The sequence below is a fragment of the Ambystoma mexicanum genome, chromosome 9, assembly GCF_040938575.1.
Source record: "Ambystoma mexicanum isolate Mex_15411 chromosome 9, UKY_AmexF1_1, whole genome shotgun sequence".
Classification (NCBI taxonomy): domain Eukaryota; kingdom Metazoa; phylum Chordata; class Amphibia; order Caudata; family Ambystomatidae; genus Ambystoma; species Ambystoma mexicanum.
In genome coordinates this window covers 1,541,137,713-1,541,161,823 of record NC_090931.1, presented here as the reverse complement: position 1 = coordinate 1,541,161,823, position 24,111 = coordinate 1,541,137,713, and the positions used below count along the sequence as shown (strand labels likewise).

The following is a 24,111-nucleotide window of genomic DNA, read 5'->3' as shown; positions in this document are numbered from 1 at the left end:
AAATCAGTGCAATCGTGGACAGCGACTGCGTAATTCCCCCACCTTCCCAGACTCTGTTCATCTGAACTTCTGACACACGTGACTTTACATAGTTTTTCTGGGTTGCATGACAAATATCTAACAGAGTCCTGGTGTAATTTAAGCCCAAACGAGACAGTGGCCAGATAGGTGAGGTGTTTCATGGGTATTCATTCTGATTAGTCCCAATTGATACAGAGGCCTGCAAAATACCCAAAGTTATAAATCTCCTGTATAAGTGGGGGCGGAGTCAGTAATGGGATTTTGACAGTGCAGCATGTGGTCTGTAAACAGAGAAATTCGTGTTTTCTTTGCATGGATTTGTAAACCTCTGTCAATGAGTTTTGCTTAGGTGGGATCCAGAACATCTGCCAGGATTAATGGCAGATTAACCCTTTGAGTGTCCTAAGGACATATATCTATGGTCTTAATACTGGGCTTACATGCACATCCTAACTTAGGAGGTGGGGTAGAGGTTTATGCGCCCTGTCTTGAAGTCAAGTGGACTCTAAAAAAGGGTACAACACCAGCAGTATGGTCCAAAAGGGCTTTATTGGGATTATGTACATGTTGGGTCAAGGGAAAGTTAACAAAATTCAGAGCACCAAAATGAGATGCTTTGTTCTTAGCACAAATGTCCTAGAAAATCCCTGATGGCTGATCCGGCCCCTCGCTGGGCCCTCACAGTCTCGTTGAAGTCTTTGCTCATGCTTTACTTGATCGTCTTGCCTTGCTGGTGGACACTATCCCTCCTTCTCTGGTCTCGACCATGATCGTCACTAATTAAGTATCTCCTGGGAATCAAGACTGGGTCGGACTCTCAAGAAGGCACTGCAGAACCTGGGAGGAAACCAGTTCCCACAGAGCCATCTCTAGGCATCTCACCACCTCCCACCCTAAGGGTGCTGGTTCTATTGAACACCAGACCGCTCATTTTCCTCTCTGACATCTCACCACGTGCTAATACCTAAGCTAACAACTTCTCCTGTTCTTTTCTTCCCCTCCTCACGCTTCACCTGCACTTACTTGCTGCTTCTCCACATACTCATTCCTCCAACCCCATGCAGACTAAGGCTTCACTCCTCTCTCTTTAACTCCTTCTGAGATGGAAATCATTTCGGGATTTGACACGCTCCTTTCTACAACCTCCTCCTCAATTCTCTCCTCCTTCTCTTGCCCGTAGCTTTTTATGCCATTGCCTGAATATATCTCCCTCCTCTACCTTCTTCCATGTCACCTACAACATCCTACTCCAGTGTTATGTGGCGTGCCATACCAGAGTGCTGCATACTAAGGAGCTAGCTAGTCAGTCCACTGTCTGGGAAACAGAAAACATGTACGGTGTGACACCGAGTGTACTGCTCCTGTGCATGCACTCCAGGGCCGGAGCCAATCAAGCATCTCGGAGCCACAGCATCTCTCTGCCAAGTTTGGGAAAGAGTGGGGGCTGTATTAGCATCCCAATTGTTTTCTGGAAGAGTTATCCCTGTGAAATGGCTTGAACGTGGGTATAGGACACACATTTGGAACCCTGTAAAGCACAGGCTGTTGATGGCACTATGTGGCAAGCCCCTGCCCCTCATCCATGGCTTGCTGGGGGTAGCCAGGAAAAGCTCCCCATATTGCCTCCTTCATCATAACCTTCCCTCCTCAAGTCTCAGGAACGTATGAACAACAAGGGCATGGCAGGACTTTCAGAGGTTCACACACTCAAAGGGTTAAAGTATTTCCCACACTCTGTGCACTCCTGGGACTGAATCTTCTGATGATGTTACAGATGCAACCTCTTAATCTTTCCTCCCCGTTGGACCTCTAGAGTGCCCTGATATGTAATCTTTTTTATTGAAGTGCTTACCACGCTCTGTGTTCTCTCCATTATGGACACCTAGAGGGCCTGCTCAGGGTTGAGAGCTTTCTGAAGCTTTCATTTCACTCAGTGAAATCATAGTCATTCTCACACTATGATTCCTTTGATGCCTGTTCCGGGATGAAGGGTCACTGAAGCTTTTGTTGCACTCGGTGCATTCATAGGGCTTCTCCCCTGTATGGGTTCTCTGATGGTGGATCAGGGTTGAGGCATGGGTGAATCTTTTCTTGCACTCTGTGCACTCATAGGGCCTCTCCCCAGTATGAATCCTCTGGTGGTTGCTCAGAGTTGTGGAGTGGCTGAATCTTTTTTTGCACTCGTTGCATTCATAGGGCTTCTCGTTTGTATGGATTCTCATATGGCGGTACAGATGTGACCTTTCAGCAAAACCTTTCCCACACTCGCTACAGTGGAATGGTCTCTCCCCAGTATGGATCCTCTGATGCGTTTGCAAATGTGAACTATGAGTGAATCTTTTCTCGCACTGCATACACTGGTATGATCGTTCTCCAGAATGGATCTTCTGATGCTGGGACAAATATGAATTCTGGGTGAAGCTTTTCCCACACTGCGTACAATGGTATGATTTTTCAGCAGTATGGGTCTTCTGATGCTGGCATAAATATGAACTCTGAGTGAAGCTTTTCCCACACTCTGTACACTGGTACGGTCGCTCTCCAGTGTGGATTTTCTGATGCTTGTATAAACGCACGCTCTTTCTGAAGCTTTTGTGACACTCTGTACACTTATATGGTCTCTCGCTGGTGTGGGATCTCCTGTGAATGACTAGACTTGGCCTGTTATTGAAGCACCTCCCGCAGACACTGCAGATAAATGATTTCTCCTTCATGTGGACCCTCATATGCAGCACGAGTTGGGAGTGATTCATAAAGCTCTGATCGCAGTCTGTGCATCTTCTAAGGTTCAGTAGCAAACTCTCAGTTTTCATAAGGACTCCATTTCCTGTTGAAAGTATCAAAGGTTACAGATATTATTTCATTTCCTCGTGCAGCCTAAAAACAGTCGACCTAATGTAGACCAGTGACATCTAGAGACCACTTGTCACTAACAGACTGCACAATCAAACGTTATCCATGTGCCTCATGGCCACCACATTACATTTGTCATAAAAATTACAATTCTGAAATATGAATATTGTCTATAGGCTTATTGCTACAATACATTTAAACAAACACTTTTGACCCGTCCCACATCCAGGAAATAAAACATACTTGCTGAGTGAATTCTGCAATAATTAAAAAATATAACAATGAGCACAAACCAAGTGGTATGTCTCCATCCCTGGCTCTACGTTGCAATGGGGGGTGACTAGGAAATATCACGATAAGTGCCCCATTTTCTCCATGTAAGGCAAGGCTTATCATAGGGCATTCACTATAAAGATATTGCTAAAATAATGTTATATATAACGTTTCCCTCCTCTCTATCACAAGTTTTTAATTGTACAACACTCTGAAAAAAATTGAAGGTTCAAGTCTTAATCCGAAGTCAACTTTGCTGCCACGACATTCATATCACATTCAATTGTATAGAAGCAGAAATAAAGAGTAACATGCAAAGACAATAATACTTGTACACTTTAATACATTTAGAAATATTTCAAGTAAAGCATTCAGGAGGTTTCAACAAAGTGCCATAATTTGAATCCAAGGAGCCAAGCAAACATTTTATTTTTAAAAAACAATTGAAAACTATTACAGTGAAGTGAATATATGTTTCTTAAAAACATGTTTCACAATGTTGCTTCTTTGTAAAAGTTATACAACAAAGTTGCCTCTGTAACAAGACAGAGCAAAAACACATTTATCATTCATTTGGCCGACCTCTGGACGAGATGGAACGTCATCTGCTTAGTCTTTAGATTTTTAAATGGATTTGGAATATTTTGGGAGAGGAGAACATTCAAGACTCAAGGACAATGCCCTTTATTGGGGGGACTGAGAATTCTACATTTTGTTTTCGGGTCTGTGGATTTGTTTGCTTGAATGAGAGGGTGGGTGGGCCTCGTACTGCGTCTAGGCGGGGCAAGGGGTCAGCTAACGGAAGGGCGATAGAGGGCGGGTGGATTACAGTGGCATGCTTTCGCACCACATTTCAGTTTTGACTTAAAGATGGCACTATTGTGTCATGGGAGAGTGGGTAGAATTGGGATAATATAAGAGATAACATAAGCGTTCAATAACAAAGTAGTCTGTAAAGCTTTTATTGATTAATCTGCACTTTTCTTGTATTCGTTTTTTTAAATATATATTGGATGACATTTTTTTCATTCTTAGATGTATACTATTAAGACTTTTATGTGTAATGGGAATAATTGGACAACACCAAAGGTGCCCTCTAATTGTTTTTATTTTGGAACAGGACTGTGCTAATTTTTACTGGATTACTTGTTGATTTATTGTTTGATCTCTTTTGTGAAATGTTAATGGATCTTTTGCTTTATATTTGATTGTAATGTGGTAATCGCTAAGGCTTGAGTTTTTTACTTAGAATATAACAATAAATAAAAATTAAAAAACCAGAGGGATAGTGATAATGAGGTGTTATTTATATAGCGCTTACGCCTAAGCGCTTTACATAGAATGTGTATACATACACTATCACCCAACTGAAGTCGGTACTCATTTATCCACCTCGGAAGGATGAAAGGATGAGTTGGCCTTGCCTGAAATCGAACATGCTACCTGCAGATCACACATCGATCGCAGCAGCGAGTGCTCAACCCGCTGAGCTATCTTATCGGCTATAATGACACACAGACTGATTAACTAACTTTGTTTAACTTCCCACTGTCTTGAAGCTGAGCAGACACAACATTTAGTTCAGCAAAGGTTTTTTAGGACTAGTTACAGGGTTGGGCCAAATCAAGAAAAAGGCAAGGCAAAACTTCAGTGAATTCAAGATGGCTTCCCATGCTTGTAATAGTTCAAGTCTTTTTAGACGTCAAATCTCCATCTAGGTTCATTCCTAGTCTCATAGTCACTCACAGTCCTGGGGGATTCAAGCATCCTGTGCAATTCTTTCTTTTTTCTCTTGTTCACCATCTCTTGTCCTCTGCTTCTGATCCTCTATTCTGGGATACCTCTCTTGCTGGGTCCCCGTGCCCATCCGCACACACACATTAGGCCTGATCAAGGAAAGAAGCTTGGTCATGGTATGGCGAACCAGAAGGAGTCTGACTGTAGGACATCGTGTCAATGGTGTTTATTTAACTTAAAAGAAAAACGCCCATCGGTCCCTATTGCTAAGAGGGATTTCCCTTCCTAGCAACTAAACTTAAGGTCCTTGTCTTTTGTCAAAACAACAAAAATGCAGCTCAGTCCAAAACCTATTCACTATCTGGCGCTACCACTTTAAGAAAACAGCATAAAAATTAAGCCAGAGCAACATAACCTCAGCTCAGGCTTCGTCAGACCAATCTTACTCGGGTCGAGTTGAGGTCACAGTTCCAATGTTCGTTCTTGACAGTTCATGAAAGAAACATTCCCATATCGTTCTTTAAATTCCTCAAGGAACAATTCAAGGCTTTACAAAAATCAAATCTCTCAAATTCTTGAAGTGGAGGGATGATTCCCTTAATCTTTCTCTGCGAATTCTGTTGATTTATTTCTACTAGTTTTATACGAAAGAAGCCTCCACGTTCCTCTTGTTCCTGTTCCTGGTTTGACTGATTGAACCCTCCAGGTTACCTTTTGCTTATATGTTGCAATGCTTCACCTATTTCACTAGGGCTCCATAGATTCCTTGGTCCTCTGACTTCTTTAGCTCTTGGGCTTCTGCCCACATCCAACATTAGGGTTTCTAGGGCTCCCACAACCCTGCTTGGTGTTATCTCTCTGGGGGTCTGACTGACCGGTGTGTGGTGTTACTCCACTTGCTTTTCTCTCTCTGGTCTTGCTCTGTTCGGCTCACCTCCCTCCACCCTGGGCAACCCTGGTAGCTTCCCTGCCTTCGGGTGAGCTCCACTGGAGCGGCATCTCAGCAGGGACCATGCAGTTCTCACTCTCTTCAGCATCTCTCAAGTAAGTGCTTTCCCGATTCTGCCCGTCTCAGCACTTTCTTAGGTTCTCGTACTGAGAACGGAAAATGTGTTCTTCCGTCGTTCCCTGGTCTCAGCATTTGTTCGCGGGCCCCAGCCCCACCACGGCTGCAGCGTGGTCACGCCACCAGGTAAGACAGTCTTTCTCCCATCTTCGCCTCTGCAATGATGCACTTCTGGATGCCAGCCTCCCAACATCTCCCTTCCGCGTCTCGGTCTCTCCACACCACTGGTAGCTCCACGATGCAGCGTGACTCCACCCATCCAGGATGTGGTCACGTCAGAGGCTCGCCTCTGCATAGTGTGAGGGAACAGAAAAGCGAGAAAGAAACAAAGGTAACGTTTTCGCCAGGTTTGCCATTTTTCTAAAATAAAAATGGGTTTTGGTAAATGCCTAACTGTTCCTAACGTAATAGAGAGGTCCCTGCCTAGCAAACTAAAACTAAAGAAAAATAACCTGGTTTCCAAAATATCTCTGGCCCTCCCACTTACACATACAACAAAATGATACAAGGAAAATATGGCTGACATTTGATTCAACAAACCTAAAGTAAAGCAGGATCGTCAAGACATCAGGTAGATTCCCGCAAGTTACTTTATTCAGGATGCATTTGGTTACAATAAGATGTCACTGTGAGAACCACAGGCTCCCATCACCCAGGCAGGGCTCTCCAACTGCCTGAAATCCCAAGCATTCCCTCACTCACACCACACCACTCTCTCTTATGTCACCAGGCTTCTATATCCATCCCAAGCATTCCCTCACTCACACCACACCACTCGCTCTTACATCACCAGGCTTCTACATCCATCCCAAGCACTCCCTCACTCACACCACACCACTCTCTCTTACGTCACTAGGCTTCTACATCCATCCCAAGCATTCCCTCACTCACACCACACCACTCTCTCTTACGTCACCAGGCTTCTACATCCATCCCAAGCACTCCCTCACTCACACCACACCACTCTCTCTTAAGTCACCAGGTTTCTACATCCATCCCAAGCATTCCCTCACTCACACCACACCACTCTCTCTTACATCACCAGGCTTCTACATCCGCCCAAGCACTCCCTCACTCACACCACACCACTCTCTGTTACATCACCAGGCTTCTACATCCATCCCAAGCATTCCCTCACTCACACCACACCACTCTCTCTTACATCACCAGGCTTCCACATCTGCCCAAGCACTCCCTCACTCACACCACACCACTCTCTCTTACAGCACCAGGCTTCTACATCCTTCCCAAGCACTTCCTCACTCACACCACTCCACTCTCTCTTACATCACCAGGCTTCCACATCCGCCCAAGCACTCCCTCACTCACACAACACCACTCTCTCTTACAGCACCAGGCTTCTACATCCTTCCCAAGCACTTCCTCACTCACACCACACCACTCTCTCTTAAGTCACCAGGTTTCTACATCCATCTCAAGCATTCCCTCACTCACACCACACCACTCTCTCTTACGTCACCAGGCTTCTCCATCCATCCCAAGCACTCCCTCACTCACACCACTCTCTCTTACATCAACAGGCTTCTACATCCATCCCAAGCCTTCCCTCACTCACACCACACCACTCTCTCTTAAATTACCAGGCTTCTCCATCCATCCCAAGCACTCCCTCACTCACACCACTCTCTCTTACATCACCAGGCTTCTACATCCATCCCAAGCCTTCCCTCACTCACACCACACCACTCTGTCTTACGTCACCAGGCTTCTACATCCATCCCAAGCACTCACACCACACCACTTTCTCTTACGTCACCAGGCTTCTCCATCCATCCCAAGCACTCCCTCACTCACACCACTCTCTCTTACATCACCAGGCTTCTACATCCATCCCAAGCCTTCCCTCACTCACACCACTCTCTCTTAAATTACCAGGCTGCTCCATCCATCCCAAGCACTCCCTCACTCACACCACTCTCTCTTACGTCACCAGGCTTCTACATCCATCCCAAGCCTTCCCTCACTCACACCACACCACTCTCTCTTACGTCACCAGGCTTCTACATCCATCCCAAGCATTCCCTCACTCACACCACACCACTTTCTCTTACATCACCAGGCTTCTACATCCATCCCAAGCACTCCCTCACTCACACCACACCACTCTCTCTTACGTCACCAGGCTTCTACATCCATCCCAAGCACTCCCTCACTCACACCACACCACTCTCTCTTACGTCACCAGGCTTCTACATCCATCCCAAGCATTCCCTCACTCACACCACACCACTCTCTCTTACGTCACCAGGCTTCTACATCCATCCCAAGTACTCCCTCACTCACACCACACCACTCTCTCTTACGTCATCAGGCTTCTACATCCATCCCAAGCACTCCCTCACTCACACCACACCACTCTCTCTTACATCACCAGGCTTCTACATCCATCCCAAGCACTCCCTCACTCACACCACAACACTCTCTCTTACATCACCAGGCTTCTACATCCATCCCAAGCATTCCCTCACTCACACCACACCACTCTCTCTTACATCACCAGGCTTCTCCATCCATCCAAAGCATTCACTCACTCACACCACACCACTCTCTCTTACATCACCAGGCTTCTCCATCCATCCCAAGCACTCCCTCACTCACACCACTATCTCTTACATCACCAGGCTTCTACATCCATCCCAAGCATTCCCTCACTCACACCACACCACTCTCTCTTACATCACCAGGCTTCTACATCCATCCCAAGCCTTCCCTCACTCACACCACTCTCTCTTAAATTACCAGGCTGCTCCATCCATCCCAAGCACTCCCTCACTCACACCACTCTCTCTTACATCACCAGGCGTCTACATCCATCCCAAGCATTCCCTCACTCACACCACACCACTCTCTCTTACATCACCAGGCTTCTCCATCCATCCCAAGCACTCCCTCACTCACACCACTATCTCTTACATCACCAGGCTTCTACATCCATCCCAAGCATTCCCTCACTCACACCACACCACTCTCTCTTACATCACCAGGCTTCTACATCCATCCCAAGCATTCCCTCACTCACACCACACCACTCTCTCTTACATCACCAGGCATCTACAGCCATCCCAAGCATTCCCTCACTCACACCACACCACTCTCTCTTACATCACCAGGCTTCTACATCCATCCCAAGCATTCCCTCACTCACACCACACCACTCTCTCTTACATCACCAGGCTTCCACATCCGCCCAAGCACTCCCTCACTCACACCACACCACTCTCTCTTACAGCACCAGGCTTCTACATCCTTCCCAAGCACTTCCTCACTCACACCACTCCACTCTCTCTTACATCACCAGGCTTCTACATTCATCCCAAGCACTCCCTTGCTCACACTACACCACTCTCTCTTACATCACCAGGCTTCTACATCTATCCCAAGCACTCCCTCACTCACACCACACCACTCTCTCTTACATCAACAGGCTTCTACATCCATCCCAAGCATTCCCTCACTCACACCACACCACTCTCTCTTACATCACCAGGCTTCTACATCCATCCCAAGCACTCCCTCACTCAGACCACGCCACTCTCTCTTACATCACCAGGTTTCTACATCCATCCCAAGCATTCCCCCACTCAGACCACACCACTCTCTCTTACGTCACCAGGCTTCTACATCCATCCCAAGCACTCCCTCACTCAGACCACGCCATTCTCTCTTACATCACCAGGTTTCTACATCCATCCCAAGCATTCCCCCACTCAGACCACACCACTCTCTCTTACGTCACCAGGCTTCTACATCCATCCCAGGCACTCCCTCACTCACACCACACCACTCTCTCTTACATCACCAGGCTTCTACATCCATCCCAAGCATTCCCTCACTCACACCATACCACTTTCACTTACGTCACCAGGCTTCTACATCCATCCCAAGCACTCCCTCACTCACACCACACCACTCTCTCTTACGTCACCAGGCTTCTACATCCATCCCAAGCACTCCCTCACTCACACCACACCACTCTCTCTTACGTCACCAGGCTTCTAAATCCATCCCAAGCATTCCCTCACTCACACCACACCACCCTCTCTTACGTCACCAGGCTTCTACATCTATCCCAAGCACTCCCTCACTCACACCACACCACTCTCTCTTTCATCACCAGGCTTCTACATCCATCGAAAGCACTCCCTCACTCACACCATACCACTCTCTCTTACATCACCAGGCTTCTACATCCATCCCAAGCATTCCCTCACTCACACCACACCACTCTCTCTTACATCACCAGGCTTCTCCATCCATCCCAAGCATTCCCTCACTCACACCACACCACTCTCTCTTACATCACCAGGCTTCTCCATCCAGCCCAAGCACTCCCTCACTCACACCACTATCTCTTACATCACCAGGCTTATACATCCATCCCAAGCATTCCCTCACTCACACCACACCACTCTCTCTTACATCACCAGGCTTCTACATCCATCCCAAGCATTCCCTCACTCACACCACACCACTCTCTCTTACATCACCAGGCATCTACAGCCATCCCAAGCATTCCCTCACTCACACCACACCACTCTCTCTTACAGCACCAGGCTTCTACATCCATCCCAAGCACTTCCTCACTCACAATACTCCACTCTCTCTTACATCACCAGGCTTCTACATTCATTCCAAGCACTCCCTCACTCACACTACACCACTCTCTCTTACATCACCAGGCTTCTACATCTATCCCAAGCACTCCCTCACTCACACCACACCACTCTCTCTTACATCACCAGGCTTCTACATCCATCCCAAGCATTCCCTCACTCACACCACACCACTTTCTCTTACATCACCAGGCTTCTCCATCCATCCCAAGCACTCCCTCACTCACACCACTCTCTCTTACATCACCAGGCTTCTACATCCATCCCAAGCCTTCCCTCACTCACACCACACCACTCTCTTACGTCACCAGGCTTCTACATCCATCCCAAGCATTCCCTCACTCACACCACACCACTTTCTCTTACGTCACCAGGCTTCTACATCCATCCCAAGCACTCCCTCACTCACACCACACCACTCTCTCTTACGTCACCAGGCTTCTACATCCATCCCAAGCACTCCCACACTCACACCACACCACTCTCTCTTACGTCACCAGGCTTCTACATCCATCCCAAGCATTCCCTCACTCACACCACACCACTCTCTCTTACGTCATCAGGCTTCTACATCCATCCCAAGCACTCCCTCACTCACACCACACCACTCTCTCTTACATCACCAGGCTTCTACATCCATCCCAAGCACTCCCACACTCACACCACACCACTCTCTCTTACGTCATCAGGCTTCTACATCCATCCCAAGCACTCCCTCACTCACACCACACCACTCTCTCTTACGTCACCAGGCTTCTACATCCATCCCAAGCACTCCCACACTCACACCACACCACTCTCTCTTACGCCACCAGGCTTCTACATCCATCCCAAGTACTCCCTCACTCACACCACACCACTCTCTCTTACGTCATCAGGCTTCTACATCCATCCCAAGCACTCCCTCACTCACACCACACCACTCTCTCTTACATCACCAGGCTTCTACATCCATCCCAAGCACTCCCTCACTCACACCACACCACTCTCTCTTACATCACCAGGCTTCTCCATCCATCCCAAGCACTCCCTCACTCACACCACTCTCTCTTACATCACCAGGCTTCTACATCCATCCAAAGCATTCCCTCACTCACACCACACCACTCTCTCTTACATCACCAGGCTTCTACATCCATCCCAAGCACTCCCTCACTCACACCACACCACTCTCTCTTACATCACCAGGCATCTACATCCATCCCAAGCATTCCCTCACTGACACCACACCACTCTCTCTTACATCACCAGGCTTCTACATCCGCCCAAGCACTCCCTCACTCACACCACTCTCTCTTACAGCACTAGGCTTCTACATCCATCCCAAGCACTTCCTCACTCACACCACTCCACTCTCTCTTACATCACCAGGCTTCTATATCCATCCCAAGCAGTCCCTCACTCACACTACACCACTCTCTCTTACATCACCAGGCTTCTACATCTATCCCAAGCACTCCCTCACTCACACCACACCACTCTCTCTTACATCACCAGGCTTCTACATACATCCCAAGCATTCCCTCACTCACACCACACCACTCTCTCTTACATCACCAGGCTTCTACATCCATCCCAAGCACTCCCTCACTCAGACCACGCCATTCTCTCTTACATCACCAGGTTTCTACATCCATCCCAAGCATTCCCTCACTCACACCATACCACTCCCTCTTACATCACCAGGCTTCTACATCCATGCCAAACATTCCCTCACTCACGTCACACCACTCTCCCTTACATCACCAGGCTTCTACATCCATGCCAAGCACTCCCTCACTCACACCACACCACTCTCTCTTGCATAACCAGGCTTCTACATCCATCCCAAGCACTCCCTCACTCACACCACCCCACTCTCTCTTACATCACCAGGCTTCTACAGCCATCGCAAGCATTCCCTCACTCACCCCACCCCACTCTCTCTTACATCACCAGGCTTCTACATCCATCCCAAGCATTCCCTCACTCACACCACACCACTCTCTCTTACATCACCAGGCTTCTCCATCCATCCCAAGCACTCCCTCACTCACACCACTCTCTCTTACATCACCAGGCTTCTACATCCATCCCAAGCCTTCCCTCACTCACACCACACCACTCTCTCTTACATCACCAGGCTTCTACATCCATCCCAAGCACTCCCTCACTCACACCACACCACTTGCTCTTATGTCACCAGGCTTCTCCATCCATCCCAAGCACTCCCTCACTCACACCACTCTCTCTTACATCACCAGGCTTCTACATCCATCCCAAGTCTTCCCTCACTCACACCACACCACTCTCTCTTAAATTACCAGGCTTCTACATCCATCCCAAGCACTCCCTCACTCACACCACTCTCTCTTACATCACCAGGCTTCTACATCCATCCCAAGCCTTCCCTCACTCACACCACACCACTCTCTCTTACGTCACCAGGCTTCTACATCCATCCCAAGCATTCCCTCACTCACACCACACCACTTTCTCTTACGTCACCAGGCTTCTACATCCATCCCAAGCACTCCCTCACTCACACCACAACACTCTCTCTTACATCACCAGGCTTCTACATCCATCCCAAGCACTCCCTCACTCACACCACACCACTCTCTCTTACATCACCAGGCTTCTACATCCATCCCAAGCATTCCCTCACTCACACCACACCACTCTCTCATACATCACCAGGCTTCTACATCCATCCCAAGTACTCCCTCACTCACACCACACCACTCTGTCTTACGTCATCAGGCTTCTACATCCATCCCAAGCACTCCCTCACTCACACCACACCACTCTCTCTTACATCACCAGGCTTCTACATCCATCCCAAGCACTCCCTCACTCACACCACACCACTCTCTCTTACATCACCAGGCTTCTACATCCATCCCAAGCACTCCCTCACTCACACCACACCACTCTCTCTTACATCACCACGCTTCTAACTCCATCCCAAGCATTCCCTCACTCACACCACTCTCTCTTACATCACCAGGCTTCTACGTCCATCCCAAGCACTCCCTCACTCACACCACACCACTCTCTCTTACATCACCAGGCTTCTACATCCATCCCAAGCACTCCCTCACTCACACCACACCACTCTCTCTTACATCACCACGCTTCTACATCCATCCCAAGCATTCCCTCACTCACACCACACTACTCTCTCTTACATCACCAGGCTTCTACATCCATCCCAAGCATTCCCTCACTCACACCACACCACTCTCTCTTACATCACCAGGCATCTACATCCATCCCAAGCATTCCCTCACTCACACCACACCACTCTCTCTTACATCACCAGGCTTCTACATCCATCCCAAGCATTCCCTCACTCACACCACACCACTCTCTCTTACATCACCAGGCTTCTACAGCCGCCCAAGCACTCCCTCACTCACACCACACCACTCTCTCTTACAGCACCAGGCTTCTACATCCATCCCAAGCACTTCCTCACTCACACCACTCCACTCTCTCTTACAGCACCAGGCTTCTACATCCATCCCAAGCACTCCCTCACTCACACCACACCACTCTCTCTTACATCACCAGGTTTCTACATCCATCCCAAGCATTCCCTCACTCACACCATACCACTCTCTCTTACATCACCAGGCTTCTACATCCATGCCAAACATTCCCTCACTCACACCACACCACTCTCTCTTACATCACCAGGCTTCTACATCCATGCCAAGCACTCCCTCACTCACACCACACCACTCTCTTTTGCATCACCAGGCTTCTACATCCATGCCAAGCACTCCCTCACTCACACCACACCACTCTCTTTTGCATCACCAGGCTTCTACATCCATGCCAAACATTCCCTCACTCACACCACACAACTCTCCCTTACATCACCAGGCTTCTACATCCATGCCAAGCACTCACACCACCCCACTCTCTCTTACATCACCAGGCTTCTACATCCATCGCAAGCATTCCCTCACTCACCCCACCCCACTCTCTCTTACATCACCAGGCTTCTACATCCATCCCAAGCATTCCCTCACTCACACCACACCACTCTTTCTTACATCATCAGGCTTCTCCATCCATCCCAAGCACTCCCTCACTCACACCACACTCTCTTACATCAACAGGCTTCTACATCCATCCCAAGCCTTCCCTCACTCACACCACACCACTCTCTCTTAAATGACCAGGCTTCTCCATCCATCCCAAGCACTCCCTCACTCACACCACTCTCTCTTACATCACCAGGCTTCTACATCCATCCCAAGCCTTCCCTCACTCACAACACACCACTCTCTCTTACGTCACCAGGCTTCTACATCCATCCCAAGCACTCCCTCACTCACACCACACCACTTTCACTTACGTCACCAGGCTTCTCATTCCATTCCAAGCACTCCCTCACTCACACCACACCACTCTCTCTTACGTCATCAGGCTTCTACATCCATCCCAAGCACTCCCTCACTCACACCACACCACTCTCTCTTACATCACCAGGCTTCTACATCCATCCCAAGCATCCCCTCACTCACACCACTCCACTCTCACGTCACCAGGCTTCTACATCCATCCCAAGTACTCCCTCACTCACACCACACCACTCTCTCTTACGTCATCAGGCTTCTACATCCATCCCAAGCACTCCCTCACTCACACCACACCACTCTCTCTTACGTCACCGGGCTTCTACATCCATCCCAAGTACTCCCTCACTCACACCACACCACTCTCTCTTACATCACCAGGCTTCTACATCCATCCCAAGCACTCCCTCACTCACACCACACCACTCTCTCTTACATCACCACGCTTCTACATCCATCCCAAGCACTCCCTCACTCACACCATACCACTCTCTCTTACATCACCAGGCTTCTACATCCATCCCAAGCATTCCCTCACTCACACCACACAACTCTCTCGTACATCACCAGGCTTCTACATTCATCCCAAGCATTCCCTCACTCACACCACACCACTCTCTCTTACATCAACAGGCTTCTCCATCCATCCCAAGCACTCCCTCACTCATACCACTCTCTCTTACATCACCAGGCTTCTACATCCATCCCAAGCACTTCCTCACTCACACCACTCCACTCTCTCTTACATCACCAGGCTTCTACATCCATTCCAAGCACCCCCTCACTCACACTACACCACTCTCTCTTACATCACCAGGCTTCTACATCCATCCCAAGCACTCCCTCACTCACACCACACCACTCTCTCTTACATCACCAGGCTTCTACATCAATCCCAAGCATTCCCCCACTCACACCACACCACTCTCTCTTACATCACCAGGCTTCTACATCCATCCCAAGTACTCCCTCACTCAGACCATGTCATTCTCTCTTACATCACCAGGCTTCTACATCCATCCCAAGCATTCCCTCACTCACACCATACCACTCTCTCTTACATCATCAGGCTTCTACATCCATGCCAAACATTCCCTCACTCACACCACACCACTCTCCCTTACATCACCAGGCTTCTACATCCATGCCAAGCACTCCCTCACTCACACCACACCACTCTCTCTTGCATCACCAGGCTTCTACATCCATCCCAAGCACTCCCTCACTCACACCACCCCACTCTCTCTTACATCACCAGGCCTCTACATCCATCCGAAGCATTCCCTCACTCACACCACTCTCTCTTACATCACCAGGCTTCTACATCCATCCCAAGCACTCCCTCACTCACACTGCACCACTCTCTCTTACATCACCAGGCTTCTACATCCATCCCAAGCATTCCCTCACTCAGACCATACCATTCTCTCGTACATCACCAGGCTTCTACATCCATCCCAAGCATTCCCTCACTCACACCACACCACTCTCTCTTACATCACCAGGCTTCTATATCCATCCCAAGCACTCCCTCACTCAGACCATACCACTCTCTCTTACATCACCAGGCTTCTACATCCACCCCAAGCATTCCCTCACTCACACCACCCCACTCTCTCTTACATCACCAGGCTTCTACATCCATCCCAAGCAATCCCTCACTCACACCACACCACTCTCTCTTACATCACCAGGCTTCTACATCCATCCCAAGCATTTCCTCACTCACACCACACCACTCTCTCTTACATCACCAGGCTTCTACATCCATCCCAAGCATTCCCTCACTCACACCATACCACTCTCTTACATCACCAGGTTTCTACATCCATCCCAAGCACTCCCTCACTCACACCACACCACTCTCTCTTATATCACCAAGTTTCTACATCCATCCCAAGCACTCCCTCACTCACACCACACCACTCTCTCTTACATCACCAGCCTTCTACATCCATCCTAAGCACTCCCTCACTCACAACACTCAATCCTAGATCACCAGGCTTCTACATCCATCCCAAGCATTCCCTCACTCACACCACACCACTCTCTCTTATATCACCAGGCTTCTACATCCATCCCAAGCACTCCCTCACTCACACCACACCACTCTCTCTTACATCACCAGGCTTCTACATCCATGTCAAACATTCCCTCACACACACCACACCACTCTCCCTTACATCACCAGGCTTCTACATCCATGCCAAGCACTCCCTCACTCACACCACACCACTCTCTCTTGCATCACCAGGCTTCTACATCCATCCCAAGCACTCCCTCACTCACACCACCCCACTCTCTCTTACATCAACAGGCTTCTACATCCATCCCAAGCATTCCCTCACTCACACCACACCACTCTCTCGTACATCACCAGGCTTCTACATCCATCCCAAGAACTCCCTCATTCACAACATCCCACTCTCTCTTACATCACCAGGCTTCTACATCCTTCCCAAGCACTCCCTCACTCACACCACACCACTCTCTCGTACATCACCAGGCTTCTACATCCATCCCAAGCACTCCCTCACTCAGACCATGCCATTATCTCATACATCACCAGGCTTCTACATCCATCCCAAGCACTCCCTCACTCACATCACACCACTCTCTCTTACATCACCAGGCTTCTACATCCATCCCAAGCACTCCCTCACTCACACCGCACCACTCTCTCTTACATCACCAGGCTTCTACATCCATCCCAAGCATTCCCTCACTCAGACCACACCACTCTCTCTTACATCACCAGGCTTCTATATCCATCCCAAGCACTCCCTCACTCAGACCATACCACTCTCTCTTACATCACCAGGCTTCTACATCCATCCCAAGCATTCCCCTCACTCACACCACCCCACTCTCTCTTACATCACCAGGCTTCTACATCCATCCCAAGCAATCCCCCACTCACACCACACCACTCTCTCTTACATCACCAGGCTTCTACATCCATCCCAAGCATTTCCTCACTCACATCCACACCACTCTCTCTTACATCACCGGGCTTCTACATCCATCCCAAGCATCCCCTCACTCACACCATACCACTCTCTCTTACATCACCAGGCTTCTACATCCATCCTAAGCACTCCCTCACTCACACCACTCAATCCTAGATCACCAGGCTTCTACATCCACCCCAAGCATTCCCTCACTCACACCACACCACTCTCTTCTATATCACCAGGCTTCTACATCCATCCCAAGCACTCCCTCACTCACACCACACCACTCTCTCTTACATCACCAGGCTTCTACATCCATCCCAAGCACTCCCTCACTCACACCATACCACTCTCTCTTACATCACCAGGCTTCTCCATCCATCCCAAGCACTCCCTCACTCACACCACTCTCTCTTACATCACCAGGCTTCTACATCCACCCCAAGCACTCCCTCACTCACACCACACCACTCTCTCCTACATCACCAGGCTTCTACATCCTTCCCAAGCACACCCTCACTCACACCACACCACTCTCTCTTACATCACCAGGCTACTACATCCTTCCCAAGCACTCCCTCACTCACACCACACCACTCTCTCTTACATCACCAGGCTTCTACATCCATCCCAAGCACTCCCTCACTCACACCACACCACTCTCTCTTACATCACCAGGCTTCTACATCCATCCCAAGCACTCCCTCACTCACACCACACCACTCTCTCTTACATCACCAGGCTTCTACATCCATCCCAAGAAATTCCCTCACTCACACCACACCACTCTCTCTTACATCACCAGGCTTCTACATCCATCCCAAGCATTCCCTCACTCACACCACACCACTCTCTCTTACATAACCAGGCTTCTACATCCATCCCAAGAACTCCCTCACTCAAACCACACCACTCTCTCTTACATCACCAGGCTTCTATATCCATCCCAAGCACTCCCTCACTCAAACCACACCACTCTCTCTTACATCACCAGGCTTCTACATCCATCCCAAGCATTCCCTCACTCAGACCATACCATTCTCTCGTACATCACCGGGCTTCTACATCCATCCCAAGCACTATACAACAAAACCGTCTTGTAATTCAAACTCAAATGTTCTTGAAATCACTCCTTGGGACCAGGATTGTATTCCCCTCCCCTGGATCAATTCAGGAATACTTAAATTATAGTTCCGATTCAGAAAAAGTTTGGTTCAAATAGAAAAGTATTTTTCAGAGATACAACAAATGTCCTTTTCACCACAGTTGGTTGATAACTCAAAACAAATTAAGGGGCCTCATTATGACTTAGGCGGTACCTGGCCGCCGGAGGCATTTTTTTTTCCGGCGCCCAGGAATGGGCAATTACTGGGGCATTACAGCCCAGGTGGACCTGGTAATTGCCCATTCCCGGGCACCGGAAAATATTACTCCCCATTCCCATTTAAGTCCCATTGGACTCAATGGGAATGGGAATGGAGAGGGCAGTAGCATTCAGAATGGTGCCGGTGCTACCGCCAAGGTCTGTGGGCGGGTGCCGTTCTACCCGCCAGGTCAGACCTGGCAGGCGGGAGGGCACCGGCCCCCAGAACTCGGAGTATGCTGGATGTTAGGGAGAATTCTCTGTTTAGGCTGAATTTCCTAACCTAGTGAGTCCCCCAGCAGCTTTGCTGGATTTCTGGAGTTTGTTTTTTCCATCCTGCCAAGAGTGAGACTCTTTTTCTCCCACTCTTGGACATGAATGTGTGTAATTCCTTTGAATGTCAATGTGTTCTATGGGCTATGGGGTCTTTTACGCCATAGGGTCTCATGTGTTTTTCCATGTGTGTTACACCGCACCCTATGTGCCGTAACACTGGGGCGTCCTAGCGGACCTCCGTCATAGACTCCATACCCGGGGACTGACTACCGTCTCCCCGGGCATGTAAAGTCACCATTGGCTTTACTAGACCTAAATTTACTAACAGAACTAGTACAAACCATCTTATTGTGGACGTACTAGTAGGGGTAATTCGATTACCCCTGGATCTGTTATTCGAGGGGGCACTGTCCCGTCCCCCCTCGTCGAGTTTTGGCTGGTGGCAGTGGAAACTACTTGTTATCTTCGACCCCGGACATAACCCTATGGGATTCGTCCCATTGTTGGAGATTGATACTTTTTCTCGTTAATCTCTAACGTATCCCCAGTCCACTTATCTTAAATAAGTTTATCGGATGGTACTTTCTGCCAGAACTTGGTTTGTAAAATGGCGTCTGTGTTCGTCTCTGTGACTCCTAAACCAAAGGTCGAGCCCTTTGTTCCACTTTTGGCGGGCTCTGTACAGAGACCCTCCAAAGTGGTGCCATTCTGTCTGGGTTACCACAGGGCTGTGAGAGGGGGTTTAGGCACCCTGGACCGAGTTGCCTTGCCAACTCCGGTCGCACTCTGGAGTGATTGGCCCAAGTGGTGAGCCTCCCCGCTCACCACTTAGCATGTGTTGATTGACAGCTAGGCTGAATGAATGGGGTTTTCTGCATAAAAGCAGGGCTTTTGGGACTGGATCTTGAGAAGTCGCCACAGGACCTAAGAATCCGACGAGGGTAACGCTGAGCCGACCTGCACGACGACACCTCCGGTGGAGCCCTGCGGAACCGACTCACCACTTCCCGACGACAGAGGAGATCTCCCTGCCGGAGAGTCTCTTCCCCTGGCTGGTGGGAACAACCAGTCCCCTTTGCTTTTTATTCGCCTCAGGACGCAGTGGTCGAATTGCCCGTGCAGAGCACCTCGGCAACCGGATAGCCACTACCCCTGTACCGAGACCAAAAGGTGGTGCCTTGTGACGAAGCACTCCGCGGCTGGTCTCTTCCCTGGTGGTGCACCGGACTTCACTTTTCTTCGACGACGAGATCATCTCTACTCTTGGCAAAGACCCGACGTGCATCCACCACCAGGAACAACTACCCCCGCCGGAGCTGCCCTCCACAACAAGGTACCGTGTCCGCCTGGCTTCCCTTTCGATCGGTTCGAGAGAGGTGTCTTAATCCTCCCCGTTCCGTTGGGTCCCCTCCAAGCTTTCTCACGTATTTTTCTGAACTAGTTCAATCTGCCGATAAACATTTGCTACAAAGACTCGAATGCATTTCCACTAAGAGACTTTTGGGACATCTCGCCTTGCCTCTCTCCGAGTGGGCCTGGCCTCTGAACTTTATGATCTATTGTGGTTCTTGTCTTCTTGCCTTGCATTTTTCCCGTACCGTATTGAACTGTGTTGACTTCGTAACCTGCCTCTTTTCTCCCTCGTATAAACTAATATTAGAGTGCCATCTAGGTTGAGGCATACACCTCTGTCTGTAAATAAGTGGTGCCGGAATAACCTAGACTTGTCGACATATTGTTAGGGGGATTGATCGTTTCTTCCTTGTAGAGTAATTGTGATTGATTTGTTTGCTGTGATAGTGCCATAGTGTTTTTGATAGATGTTTCGTTATAAATAAATACCTTAATATCTTTACACTGAGTCTCGTTGCGTGTTTGCTTGTCTTACTGTGAAGAATTGCCCTATCTTGTATACTCCACATACTGCTTAACTCTTCTTGAGGGAAGTCTGACTGCTCAGCCACAGCTACCAACAGTGAATCTGTGTGGTGCAGACTGCTACCAAGTGGGTTTACTGCCAAAGACCTGTAGTCCTAAATCTTTTGCAGTGGTCCCAGAGGGAACTGCACAGGTTTCCGCCTAACACTGGTGTACAGCGGTGGGATTTGTATCGGGTATACAGTTTAGAGTGCTTTTTGACACTTTAGGATAACTAACCACAAAACTTAGCACTAGAAAGCAACTTTCAGAAACATGTCTACGATGGGAACTTACAGTCAAGAATCCTTGTCAGGTGAAAATACTGAGAGTTTGCGAGCTCTCTGTAGACAAGAGAATCTTCCCGTAAGAGGAAAGAAGTTAGAACTAATAGAGAGATTGCTGGCAAACCAAAGTCTGGGTACTGGTTCAGAGGAACCAATCTCTCCAGCAAATGTAGATAACAGTGATGGTGCTGATCTTAATCATAATTCTGATGATAGCGATGAAGGGGCTGACGAGGACGGAGAGGCTAACGAAACTGTCTCCCCTGCTCCTCTACCTGCCTTTCCAGCTGTGCCTACGGGGCCCATACCAGGTCCCACCAGTAACCCTGCTTATTTTGAACTTGCAAAAATGAAGCTCGAATTAGAATACAAACGGTTCTTGGCTCAATCTGAACGAAACCAAGAGCTCGAGTTCAGACGGATGAATGCCCAGGCTGAGCAGAAGCAAGCTGAGTTAAGACTAAGGGAAATAGAACTTAATCACGAGTTAGAGATGAAAAAGTTGTCTATAGAAAATGCTTCTCTTTCCTCTGGTTCCTCTAGGAGCTCCAGTCCCAAAAGACCCCGGATGCCGAAGGAATTAGTGGGTATGTATGAACCGAGATTGGATGTGTTGGATTGGTTGAAACTGTTTGAGTACAATCATGGGCTCCAGGACATCACCGGGAATGCTTTGCTTCCCTGGTTGTTCTCTAGGCTCCCTTCTGTTGCGACTGATGTGGTAATGGAATTGGGGGAGGCGGATAAGACGGATTACGAAAGTGTGAAACTAGCTTTGATAGCTAGATTCGGGAATACCCCTTCCCAGTATCTTAAGAGGTTTAGAACCCTCAAAAAGCATGATGGTACCCCTTGGGCTACTTGGGTGAGTGAAGGGTTGAAAAACTTAGAGGGATGGATTAAGGGTTACAAAGTGAACACTTATGAGGGTATGAAGAATCTTTTTATGTTGGAGTCTATTTATGATGCCTGTTCTCCTGAGCTCAGACAGCACTTGGCTGATTCGAAGGAATTGGATTCCCGGGAGCTAGCTAAGGCTGCTGACTTATGGGTTGCCAACAGGGCTACTCATAAGGATTCTGGGGCAACTCAGAAAAAGGATGAGGGAAAACAGCCTAAAAAAGACTCAAAAGAGAATTCTAATACCTCAAATTCCAAAGAGGGCCCCAAACAAAACCAGAAGGGTAAGCCACAAGGAAAACCACAGCAGAATAGTGTCTTCTGGTGCCAAACCGGAAGGAGGTCAGGACAAGCCACCATTCCAGAAAGCATTCGGTAAATGCTTTGTTTGTGGCTCGACTGACCATGTGAAAGGAGATCCCAGATGTAAGGGTAAACCTTCAGGGGTCCAGCTTGTCTCCTTAGCCTTCGCTCCAGAGGAGGAAGTCCAAATGGCAAGTGGAAATTTTCTACTGCTAGCTGACGAACCCACTGGAGTCTCAGCCAGCGTTTCTTTAGTATCTCTGGGGTTGTGGGAACAACAGAATTTAGATGTCTATAATTCTATCCCTGATAATACTAAAGAGTATTATAAGGACAGTGTCCAGGTGAATGGTCAGGAGACTCCTGCCATTAGGGACACTGGGGCCAGCATAACTGTGGTGGATAAATCGTTTTTTCAGGCTGAGGATGTTGCTAAGGCACCCAAACGCCTCACCAAGTTAGCTGGAGGGCCTGTGCAGATGCTTCCCCAATTACCAGTTCTCATCCAGTGTAACGACATGACGGTGAAGATACCTGTCAGCACACAGAGTGAGGTACCAGGACGGGTACTGTTGGGTAACGATTTGAAAACTCTCGGAGTTGTATCGCATACTCCCAGACCTCCTAGTAAACGGTTACAGGAGCTACCAGACCCGCAAGAGAGAGGACCATGCGCGGTACTCTCCAGGAGATGATGAAGAAGGAAATCACTCCTGCTCCACTGGAATTGTCGGCCGCTGTCTCCAAGAAATCAGAAGCGAAAGGGAAACCTCAGACTTCTATCCCGAAACCAGCAGCCAGCATTCCAGTGCAGTTAACACGGACCTCCACGCGGTTGTCCAAAGTTACACCCGTAACTCCACCTCCGGCAGAGGCTGAGAGGGAGGTACGACCCTGTGTAGTAGAATTAGACTCTGAGGAAGAGCTAAGGGAAGACCAGGAACTCATTGGAGATCTGGATCCTGTTGACCATCCTGAGCTGCAGTCTTTACTGGCAGAAGGTGGACCCAGCAGGGCAGACTTCAGTAAGGGACAGAGGGAATGTCCAACTCTGGAAGGTCTCCGCCACCAGGCAGAAGCTCAGGCTGAAGGGCAAGAGCCTGGGAAATATAGGTTGCACTGGGAAGATGGCCTCTTCTACAGTGAACCGACCGAGTCTGCACCTGGAGACTACAAAC

The 24,111-nt window shown here is 48.7% G+C and overlaps 1 protein-coding gene across 3 annotated transcripts in view; it reads right to left on the bottom strand.

Moving 5' to 3' along the window:
• Positions 1-551: 551 nt before the first annotated feature.
• Positions 552-24,111, bottom strand: part of LOC138489479 (zinc finger protein 154-like) — a 518,474-nt gene continuing 494,914 nt past the window's right edge. For all 3 annotated transcript variants that reach the window (XM_069617216.1, XM_069617215.1, XM_069617217.1), the window contains one exon: positions 552-2,848. In XM_069617216.1, coding sequence (XP_069473317.1) covers positions 1,917-2,848 — 932 coding nt within the window. In that variant the 3' untranslated portion in view covers positions 552-1,916. The remainder of the gene's footprint in view (positions 2,849-24,111) is intronic.